At 39.3% G+C, this 14,111-nt stretch overlaps 1 protein-coding gene across 2 annotated transcripts in view; it reads left to right on the forward strand.

Annotated features, from left to right (window-relative positions):
* Nucleotides 1–1,020: 1,020 nt before the first annotated feature.
* Nucleotides 1,021–14,111, forward strand: part of rnf32 (ring finger protein 32) — a 39,264-nt gene continuing 26,173 nt past the window's right edge. For both annotated transcript variants that reach the window (XM_058394562.1, XM_058394561.1), the window contains exons 1-4: nucleotides 1,021–1,144; nucleotides 1,503–1,722; nucleotides 2,376–2,524; nucleotides 4,345–4,377. In XM_058394562.1, coding sequence (XP_058250545.1) covers nucleotides 1,136–1,144; nucleotides 1,503–1,722; nucleotides 2,376–2,524; nucleotides 4,345–4,377 — 411 coding nt within the window. In that variant the 5' untranslated portion in view covers nucleotides 1,021–1,135. The remainder of the gene's footprint in view (nucleotides 1,145–1,502; nucleotides 1,723–2,375; nucleotides 2,525–4,344; nucleotides 4,378–14,111) is intronic.

Consider the following 14,111-nt stretch of genomic DNA (forward strand, 5'->3'; position numbering starts at 1 on the left):
AAAGCCGTGTCTCTGTCTGTGCTGTTGATTTTCCACAAAGTGATTCGGTCCTTAAGAACACAAAGCAGAGGCTCAGAGAGATGAGAGAGAGAGACAGGAGAGAGAGAGAGAGAGAGACGGAGGAGAGACGGGAGAAAAAGAGGAATGAGACAAGACAGTAAGACTGGAGGGAGAGGAGTGAGAGACAGAGGAGAGACAGGAGAAAAAGGGGAACGAGACGAGAAAAAGAGAGAGAGAGACTGGGGAGAGACAGAGGAGACAGAAGACAGAGAGACAGGAAAAAAAGAGGAATGAGACAAGACAGTAAGACTGGAGAGAGACAGAGGAGAGACAGGAGAAAAAGAGAGAGAGACTGGGGAGAGACAGAGGAGACAGAGAGACAGGAGAAAAAGAGGAACGAGGCAAGAGAGAGAGAAGAGAGGTGAGACTGTAGAGAGACTGGGGTGAGACAGAGTAAAGACATGAGAGAGACGGGAGAAAAAGAGGAATGAGACAAGAGAGAGAGAGAAGAGGGGTGAGACTATAGAGAGTCTGGGGTGAGAAAGAGGAGAGACTGGAGTAAAAGAGGAACGAGACGAGAGAGAGAGAGAGAAAGAGAGAGAGAGAGAGACGGGAGAGAAAGAGGAACGAGACAAGAGAGAGAGAGAGAAGAGGGGTGAGACAGGAGAGAAAGAGGAATGAGAGAGAGAGAGAGAGAGAGAGAGAGAGACTGAAAAGAGATGGGAGAGAGACAGGTGAAAGATGAGGACAGATTATTATTATTATTGTTATTATTATTATTATTATTATTATTATATAATTCTCTATTTTTTTCACAGGTCACAGGCCCATAGATTAAAAGAAGATGAGAATCTGCATTACAAGCTTCTCCACTATAATAAATGCATAAATAAAATAATCAAATGTAATTATATTATTACTTTAAAATACAGAAATATAGAAATGTTTCACTACAATAAGGCGGCTTTCTTCTTCTTATTATTATTATTATTATTATAACAATAAAAAGTTTTTCACATACGCTGCTCACGGCTACGCGCATGCGCCCTCACGCAACCCTCGTGCCAGCTGACGCGCTGTTGCTAAGCAACCGAGTAATCAGAGTAACCAGGGACACCGGCGCTGCTTCACGACAATGCTGAAGGTAGAAACACTGTGGGTTTTTCTTCTCCTCTAATTAAAACATAAATGCGGGTTTATCTCACACGAACGTAGTTTTTAAACACAGGAAAGTGTGTGTTTAAGGCGGTAGTTCTTACTTTTTTTTGTTTTCCGTTAGCTTGATAAGTTTATTAACGCGGACTTTTCGGCTAACGCTAATTAGCTTCAGTTCTGCACAGGTTTAGCTAATTAAGTCTCACTTCCGGTTTGGAAAGGTTCATATCTGGGAGTATTGCTTATTGAGTAAAAACTTTTACAGAGTTAAAGTGTGTGTTGTGTGTCTTCTGATCTGTTCACACACACACACACACACACACACACACACACACACACATACACAGGGCCGCAGTTCCAGAGCAGACAGAAGGAAGCAGGCAGTGATTGCTGGAGCTCTTCAGGATCACATCATCCGGAATGTTCCACAGCTCCACAGCTCCAGCCTTCCATCATTACCTTCCACACGACTCTTACACACACACACACGCCGTCATGGTGATGATGATGATGGTGATGATGAGCTGGAGTTTGTGCTGGACTCAACTCCGCCTCCGCTCACGCTCGGTACTCTGGGATAAACACACACACACACAGAGTGACTACACTACACAAAACCATCACACTCTGGTGGTCTGTCCATCTGTCTGTCTGCTTCATGTGTCTGTTCTACATCAATTTTTCTGGCTGTCTCTCTGCCTTCCTACCTGTCTGTCTATCTGTCTATAGGCATCTGTCTGCCTGCATTTCTTCTTGTCTTCTGTGTCTCCATCTACCTTTCTTCCATTTATCTATTTGCTTTAAGTGTCTGTTCACCTGTCTGTCTGTCCTTCCATCCACCTTTCTGTCTGTCTGTCTGTCTGCCCTTCCATCCACCTTTCTGTCTGTCTGTCCTTCCATCCACCTTTCTGTCTGTTTGTCCTTCCATCCACCTTTGTCTGTTTGTCCTAACGTCCACCTTTCTGTCTGTCTGCCCTTCCATCCACCTTCCTGTCTGTGTCTGTCTGTCCTATCAACCTTCCTGTCTCTCTGTCTGCCCTTCCATCAACCTTCCTGTCTCTCTGTCTGCCCTTCCATCCACCTTTCTGTCTGTCTGTCTACTTGACTATGTCTTTGTCTGTCTGCTTTTCTTCCCGTCTATCAAACATACGTGTTAGGTAATGTGTGTTTTTGTTTATCCCGTTCTATAATGTTGAGTGTGTCTGTGTGTGTGTGTGCAGCTCAGAAGCTAGGTTTAGTAGCAGCTCCTGGCTGCAGCAGAAGGCTGAGTGTAGACGAGTGGACGGAGGTGAAATCTCGCTCTCTGCGGAACGGAGACTCCACTCAGCCCTGCAGCATCTGCACAGAGGAGTTCTGCCTCCAGCCGCAGGTGCGCATTGCCCACAATTCCCTTCTCCAGACAGGGGCTCGCTCTTTTTTAGAAGATTGAACTTTTTTCTTTCCAGATGTTTGTGTGGGTTTAGTCGATTGTGAGAGTCTTCTAAAAATTTTGCGACTGAAGAAGCAAACTTTAAAAAAAAAAAGAAAAAAAAAAAAGCGTGTTCCACGTAAACCGATCCCAGGGTCAAGACGCCGATCCTCCCTGGAATGCTGGGAAAAGAAAGCCGTACATGGCCACAAAGCCCAGTTACCATAGACGCTTATGTAAATATTAGCTCCTGTGTGTGTGTGTGTGTGTGTGAGAGAGAGTTCGACCCTGAGGCTCAGGGAAGGAGCCCAGCATTCACTTCAAATCAATTAAAGCGCAATAACAGCCTGGCTGTGAAAGAGGAGGAATTAAAGCCAATCGGAGGCGAGTGATTTTACGGCGAGTTAATAAGCACTTCTCTTTATCAAAGTTAAAGCGCTAATTGCAGGTTCACTTAATAGTAACTCCCACAGCCATAAATCAGCACGGATATTAAACAACAACAACAACAACAACAAAAAAAAACCCCAAGCCGCTGACATGATGAGGGGGTTTCAGTCAACCTGCTCTCTGCTAGCTGTGAAGCTTCAGACAGGCAGCTTCGTGTCCAATCAGCGTTTAATTCCAGATAAAAGTGGAAATTAGACAGCGGTAACATTTCAAAGCACCAGAGTAATCACCACTCTCACGTTACACACACACACACACACACTCCAAATCAGCTCTCGTGCAAACTTCACCCAGGATCTGCTAAACTCCACAGCAGTGCCTGACTGACCCTACACACCACACGGAGGAAGGAGAGACAGATGAGGAGGAATAAAGACCAACAGGAAGAAGGAAAGACGGGTAGAGAGGGCAAAGAGCAAGTAAAACAGGAAGGAAGTAAAAAGGAAAGAGGAAGGAAGGAACAAGGAGAAAGAAGGAAAAGACAGTATCAGTCAAACAGGAAGGAAGGACAGTAGAAATGGAAGAGGAAAAAGAAAGAAAGGGAAGAAGGATAGAAGGTAGATGATCAAAAGGTAGAAAGGAAAACAAAAACAGATGAGAAGGAATAAAGACCAACAGGTAGAGAGGACAAAGAGTAAGGAAAACAGGAAGGAAGTAAAAGGGAAAGAGGAAGGAAGGAATGAGAAGAATGAAGGATAGACAGTATCAAACAGGAAGAATGAAGGAAAGATGGACAAGCCAACAGGAAGAAGTAAAGACAGGAAGAGAGGGCAAAGAGCAAGTAACACAGGAAGGAAGATAAAAAGAAAAGAGGGTGGAAGGAAGGAACAAGAAGAAAGGAGAGAAAGAAAGAGAGACAGTCAAACAGGAAGAAGGAAGGAAGGAAAGACGGACAGAAAGAAGGCAAGACAGGTAGAGAGGACATAGAGTAAGAAAAACAGTACAGAGGTAAAAAGGAAAGAGGAAGGAATGAGAAGAAAGAAGGAGAGAAAGAACAATAGACAGTATCAAACAAACAGGAAGGAAGGACAGTAAAAAAAGAAAGGGAAGAAGGATGGAAGGAAAGAGAGGATGAAGAAAGAAGGAAATGCAGGAAGGAAGGCAAATTGCTAAAGGAAAAAAGAGACTCGAGGGAAAAAGAGCCAGAAAGCAGGGGAGGATGAGAGGATGAGAAAAGGGAGAGAAAGAAAGGAAGATTGATTTTCTCTGTGTGATTTTCTGAAATATCTGAAGCTTGAGCGTTTCATTATAATAATAAACCTTCAGCACTGAGATTTAATACTGGATTCAGTCCCAGAAAGTCATCACTGATCATCTGCATTTCCTGACAGGTTTTACTCTCCTGTTCACACGTCTTTCACCAAGTGAGTTCATCATCCAGCACACAACAATCTACAACACACAACACACATCTAACACACACCAATCTAACACACTACAATCTACAACACCTAACACACAACACCTAACACACACCAATCTAACACACTACAATCTACAACACCTAACACACAACACCTAACACACACCAATCTAACACACTACAATCTACAACACCTAACACACAACACCTAACACACAACAATCTAACACACACCAATCTAACACACTACAATCTACAACACCTAACACACAACAATCTAACACACTACAATCTACAACATCCAACACACAACACCTAACACACAACACCTAAAACACAACAATCTAACACACAACACCTAACACACAGCAATCTAACACACAACACCTAACACACAGCAATCTAACACACTACAATCTACAACATCCAACACACAACACCTAAAACACAACAATCTAACACACAACACCTAACACACAGCAATCTAACACACAACACCTAACACACAACACCTAACACACAACAATCTAACACACACCAATCTAACACACTACAATCTACAACACCTAACACACAACACCTAACACACAACAATCTAACACACTACAATCTACAACATCCAACACCTAACACACAACAATCTAACACACTACAATCTACAACATCCAACACACAACACCTAAAACACAACAATCTAACACACAACACCTAACACACAGCAATCTAACACACTAGAATCTACAACACCTAACACACTACAATCTACAACACCTAACACACAACACCTAACACACAACAATCTAACACACTACAATCTACAGCATCCAACACACAACACCTAAAACACAACAATCTAACACACACCTAACACACAGCAATCTAACACACTAGAATCTACAACATCTAACACACAACAATCTAACACACTACAATCTACAACACCTAACACACAACACCTAACACACAACAATCTAACACACTACAATCTACAACATCCAACACACAACACCTAAAACACAACAATCTAACACACACCTAACACACAGCAATCTAACACACTAGAATCTACAACATCTAACACACAACAATCTAACACACTACAATCTACAACACCTAACACACAACAATCTAACATACAACAATCACACAACAATCTAACACACAACAATCTAACACACACCACCTAACACACTACAATCTAACACACAACACCTAACACACACCAATCTAACACACTACAATCTACAACACCTAACACACAACAATCTAACACACTACAATCTACAACATCCAACACACAACACCTAACACACAACACCTAAAACACAACAATCTAACACACAACACCTAACACACAGCAATCTAACACACAACACCTAACACACAGCAATCTAACACACTACAATCTACAACATCCAACACACAACACCTAAAACACAACAATCTAACACACAACACCTAACACACAGCAATCTAACACACAACACCTAACACACAACACCTAACACACAACAATCTAACACACTACAATCTACAACATCCAACACACAACACCTAAAACACAACAATCTAACACACAACACCTAACACACAGCAATCTAACACACTAGAATCTACAACACCTAACACACAACAATCTAACACACACCAATCTAACACACTACAATCTACAACACCTAACACACAACAATCTAACACACACCAATCTAACACACTACAATCTACAACACCTAACACACAACAATCTAACACACTACAATCTACAACATCCAACACACAACACCTAACACACAACACCTAACACACAACAATCTAACACACAACACCTAACACACAGCAATCTAACACACAACACCTAACACACAACACCTAAAACACAACAATCTAACACACAGCAATCTAACACACAGCAATCTAACACACAACACCTAACACACAACACCTAAAACACAGCAATGTAACACACAACACCTAACACACAACACCTAACACACAACAATCTAACACACTACAATCTACAACACCTAACACACAACAATCTAACATACAACAATCACACAACAATCTAACACACAACAATCTAACACACACCACCTAACACACTACAATCTAACACACAACACCTAACACACAACAATCTAACACACAAAACCTAACACACACCAATCTAACACACAACAATCTACAACACCTAACACACAACAATCTAACACACACCATCTAACACACATCACCTAACACACAACAATCTAACACACACCACCTAACACACAACAATCTAACACACACCACCTAACACACATCTAACACGCACCACCTAACACACAACAATCTAACACGCACCACCTAACACACACCAATCTAACACACACCAATCTAACACAACAATCTAACACACAACACCTAACACACAACACCTAACACACAACAATCTACAACACCTAACACACAACAATCTAACACACAACATCTAACACACAACAATCTACAACACCTAAAACACAACAATCTAACACACAACACCTCACACAACACCTAACACACAACAATCTAATACACAACACCTAACACACAACAGTCTACAACATCTAACACACAACAATCTAACACACAATACCTAACACACAACAATCTAACACACAACAATCTACAACATCTAACACACAACAATCTAACACACACCACCTAACACACACCACCTAACACACAACAGTCTAACACACTACAATCTACAACACCTAACACAACAATCTAACACACAACACCTAACACACACCATTGAACACACACCATCTAACACACAACAATCTACAACACCTAACACACAACAATCTAACACACACCACCTAACACACACCACCTAACACACAACAGTCTAACACACAACACCTAACACACAACAATCTAACACACTACAATCTACAACACCTAACACAACAATCTAACACACAACACCTAACACATACCATCGAACACACACCATCTAACACACAACAATCTACAACATCTAACACACAACAATCTAACACACAACAATCTAACACACACCACCTAACACACTACAATCTACAACACCTAACACACAACAATCTAACACACGCCACCTAACACACTACAATCTACAACACCTAACACACAACAATCTAACACACTACAATCTACAACACCTAACACACAACAATCTAACACACACCACCTAACACACAACAATCTAACACACAACATCTAACACACAACAATCTACAACACCTAACACACAACAATCTAACACACAGCAATCTACAACACCTAACACACAACAATCTAACACACACCACCTAACACACAACAATCTAACACACAACATCTAACACACAACAATCTACAACACCTAAAACACAACAATCTAACACACAACACCTCACACAATACCTAACACACAACAATCTAATACACAACACCTAACACACAACAATCTACAACATCTAACACACAACAATCTAACACAACACCTAACACACAACAATCTACAACATCTAACACACAACAATCTACAACATCTAACACACAACAATCTAACACACAACAATCTACAACACCTAACACACAACAATCTAACACACAACATCTAACAGACAACAATCTACAACACCTAAAACACAACAATCTAACACACAACATCTAACACACAACAATCTAACACACAATACCTATCACACAACAATCTAACACACAACAATCTACAACACCTAACACACAACAGTCTAACACACAACAGTCTAACACACAACACCTAACACACAACAGTCTAACACACAAAAATCTAACACACTACAATCTACAACACCTAACACAACAATCTAACACACAACACCTAACACACACCACCTAACACACAACAATCTACAACACCTAACACACAACAGTCTAACACACAGCAGTCTAACACACAACACCTAACACACAACAGTCTAACACACAACAATCTAACACACTACAATCTACAACACCTAACACAACAATCTAACACACAACACCTAACACACACCACCTAACACACTACAATCTACAACACCTAACAACAATCTAACACACAACACCTAACACACCATCGAACACACACCATCTAACACACAACAATCTACAACATCTAACACACAACAATCTAACACACACCACCTAACACACTACAATCTACAACACCTAACACACAACAATCTAACACACGCCACCTAACACACTACAATCTACAACACCTAACACACAACAATCTAACACACACCACCTAACACACAACAATCTAACACACAACATCTAACACACAACATCTAACACACAACAATCTACAACACCTAAAACACAACAATCTAACACACAACACCTCACACAATACCTAACACACAACAATCTAATACACAACACCTAACACACAACAATCTACAACATCTAACACACTACAATCTAACACACAACAATCTACAACACCTAACACACAACACCTCACACAATACCTAACACACAACAATCTAACACACAACACCTAACACACAACAATCTACATCATCTAACACACTACAATCTACAACACCTAACACACAACAATCTAACACACTACAATCTAACACACTACAATCTAACACACTACAATCTAACACACAACAATCTACATCATCTAACACACAACAATCTACAACACCTAACACACAACAATCTAACACACAACACCTCACACAATACCTAACACAACAATCTAACACACAACACCTAACACACAACAATCTAACACACTACAATCTACAACACCTAACACACAACAATCTAACACACAACACCTCACACAATACCTAACACAACAATCTAACACACAACAATCTAACATACAACAATCTAACACACAACAATCTAACACACAATCTAACACACACCATCTAACACACAACAGTCTAACACACCAAAACACAGACAAAAATCTAACACTCCACCTAACACACAACAATCTACAACAATCTAACACACACCACCTAACACACAACAATCTAACACACAACAATCTAACACACAACAATCTACATCATCTAACACACTACAATCTACAACACCTAACACACAACAATCTAACACACAACATCTAACACACACCATCTAACACACAACAGTCTAACACACCAAAACACAGACAAAAATCTAACACTCCACCTAACACACAACAATCTAACACACAACAATCTAACACACAACAATCTACAACAATCTAACACACAACAATCTAACACACACCACCTAACACACTACAATCTAACACACAACACCTAACACACAAAACCTAACACACAACAATCTAACACACAAAACCTAACACACAACAATCTAACACACAAAACCTAACACACAACAATCTAACACACAAAACCTAACACACAACAATCTAACACACAAAACCTAACACACAACACCTAACACACAACAATCTACACCACCTAACACACAACAATCTAAAACACACCACCTAACACACTACAATCTAACACACAACACCTAACACACAACAACCTAACACACAACACCTAATACACAACAGTCTACAACAATTTAACACACAACACCTAACACACAACAATCTACAACACCTAACACACACCAATCTAACACACAACAATCTACAACACCTAACACACAACAGTCTAACACACAACAGTCTAACACACAACACCTAACACACAACAGTCTAACACACACCAATCTAACACACAACAATCTACAACACCTAACACACAACAATCTAACACACAACAATCTACAAAATCTAACACACACCATCTAACACACTACAATCTACAACACCTAACACACAACAATCTAACACACAACACCTAACACACAACACCTAACACACAGCAATGTAACACACATCTAACACACAACAATCTACTACATCTAACACACAACAATCTAAAACACAACACCTAACACACAACAGTCTAACACACACAACACCTAACACACTACAATCTACAACACCTAACACACAACAATCTAACACACAACAACCTACAACACCTAACACACAACAATCTAACACACCATCTAACACACAACAATCTACAACATCTAACACACAACAATCTAACACACAACAATCTAACACACACCACCTAACACACTACAATCTACAACACCTAACACACAACAATCTAACACACAACAATCTACAACATCTAACACACAACAATCTAACACACAACAATCTAACACACACCATCTAACACACAACAATCTACAACATCTAACACACAACAATCTAACACACACCACCTAACACACTACAATCTACAACACCTAACACACAACAATCTAACACACAACAACCTACAACACCTAACACACAACAATCTAACACACAACAATCTACAACATCTAACACACAACAATCTAACACACACCACCTAACACACTACAATCTACAACACCTAACACACAACAATCTAACACACACCACCTAACACACAACAATCTAACACACAACACCTAACACACAACAATCTAACACACAGCAATCTACAACACCTAACACACAACAATCTAACACACACCACCTAACACACAACAATCTAACACAACAATCTAACACACAACAACCTAACACACTACAATCTAACACACAACAATCTAACACATACCATTTAACACACAACAATCTACAACATCTAACACAACAATTTAACACACAACACCTAACACACAGCAATCTAACACACAACAATCTACAACACCTAACACACAACAATCTAACACACAACAATCTACAACACCTAACACACACCAATCTAATACACAACAATCTACAACACCTAACACACAACAATCTAACATACAACACCTAACACACAATAGTCTACAACAATTTAACACACAACACCTAACACACAGCAATCTACAACAATTTAACACACAACAATCTACAACACCTAACACACAATAGTCTACAACAATTTAACACACAACACCTAACACACAGCAATCTACAACACCTAACACACAGCAATCTACAACACCTAACATACAACAATCTACAACACCTAACACACAACAATCTAACACACAACAATCTACAACACCTAACACACATCATCACACACCATCTAACACACAACAATCTACAACATCTAACACAACAATCTACAACACCTAACACACACCAATCTAATACACAACAATCTACAACACCTAACACACAGCAATCTACAACACCTAACATACAACAATCTAACACACAACAATCTAACACACACCATCTAACACACAACAATCTACAACATCTAACACACAACAATCTAACACACACCACCTAACACACTACAATCTACAACACCTAACACACAACAATCTAACACACAACAACCTACAACACCTAACACACAACAATCTAACACACAACAATCTACAACATCTAACACACAACAATCTAACACACACCACCTAACACACTACAATCTACAACACCTAACACACAACAATCTAACACACAACACCTAACACACAACAATCTAACACACAGCAATCTACAACACCTAACACACAACAATCTAACACACACCACCTAACACACAACAATCTAACACAACAATCTAACACACAACAACCTAACACACTACAATCTAACACACAACAATCTAACACATACCATTTAACACACAACAATCTACAACATCTAACACAACAATTTAACACACAACACCTAACACACAGCAATCTAACACACAACAATCTACAACACCTAACACACACCAATCTAATACACAACAATCTACAACACCTAACACACAACAATCTAACATACAACACCTAACACACAATAGTCTACAACAATTTAACACACAACACCTAACACACAGCAATCTACAACAATTTAACACACAACAATCTACAACACCTAACACACAATAGTCTACAACAATTTAACACACAACACCTAACACACAGCAATCTACAACACCTAACACACAGCAATCTACAACACCTAACATACAACAATCTACAACACCTAACACACAACAATCTAACACACAACAATCTACAACACCTAACACACATCATCACACACCATCTAACACACAACAATCTACAACATCTAACACAACAATCTACAACACCTAACACACACCAATCTAATACACAACAATCTACAACACCTAACACACAGCAATCTACAACACCTAACATACAACAATCTAACACACAACAATCTAACACACACCATCTAACACACAACAATCTACAACATCTAACACACAACAATCTAACACACACCACCTAACACACTACAATCTACAACACCTAACACACAACAATCTAACACACAACAACCTACAACACCTAACACACAACAATCTAACACACAACAATCTACAACATCTAACACACAACAATCTAACACACACCACCTAACACACTACAATCTACAACACCTAACACACAACAATCTAACACACAACACCTAACACACAACAATCTAACACACAGCAATCTACAACACCTAACACACAACAATCTAACACACACCACCTAACACACAACAATCTAACACAACAATCTAACACACAACAACCTAACACACTACAATCTAACACACAACAATCTAACACATACCATTTAACACACAACAATCTACAACATCTAACACAACAATTTAACACACAACACCTAACACACAGCAATCTAACACACAACAATCTACAACACCTAACACACACCAATCTAATACACAACAATCTACAACACCTAACACACAACAATCTAACATACAACACCTAACACACAATAGTCTACAACAATTTAACACACAACACCTAACACACAGCAATCTACAACACCTAACACACAGCAATCTACAACAATTTAACACACAACAATCTACAACACCTAACACACAATAGTCTACAACAATTTAACACACAACACCTAACACACAGCAATCTACAACACCTAACACACAGCAATCTACAACACCTAACATACAACAATCTACAACACCTAACACACAACAATCTAACACACAACAATCTACAACACCTAACACACAACAATCTACAACACCTAACACACAACAATCTAACACACACCATCTAACACACAACAATCTACAACATCTAACACAACAATCTACAACACCTAACACACACCAATCTAATACACAACAATCTACAACACCTAACACACAACAATCTACAACACCTAACACACAACAATCTAACACACAACAATCTACAACACCTAACACACAACAATCTACAACACCTAACACACACCCATCTAACACACAACAATCTACAACACCTAACACACAACAATCTAACACACATCACCTAACACTTACCAATCTAACACACAACAGTCTACAACAATTTAACACACAACACCTAACACACAACAATCTACAACACCTAACACACAACAATCTACAACACCTAACACACAACAGTCTACAACAATTTAACACACACCATCTAACACACAACACCTAACACACAGCAATGTAACACACATCTAACACACAACAATCTACTACATCTAACACACAACAATCTAAAACACAACAATCTAACACACACCACCTAACACACAACAATCTACAACAATTTAACACACAACAATCTACAACATCTAACACACAACAATCTACAACATCTAACACACAACAATCTAACACACACCATCTAACACACAACAATCTAACACACAACACCTAACACAGCAATC

Source organism: Hemibagrus wyckioides, linkage group LG07 (assembly GCF_019097595.1).
Source record: "Hemibagrus wyckioides isolate EC202008001 linkage group LG07, SWU_Hwy_1.0, whole genome shotgun sequence".
NCBI classification, from domain to species: Eukaryota; Metazoa; Chordata; class Actinopteri; order Siluriformes; family Bagridae; genus Hemibagrus; species Hemibagrus wyckioides.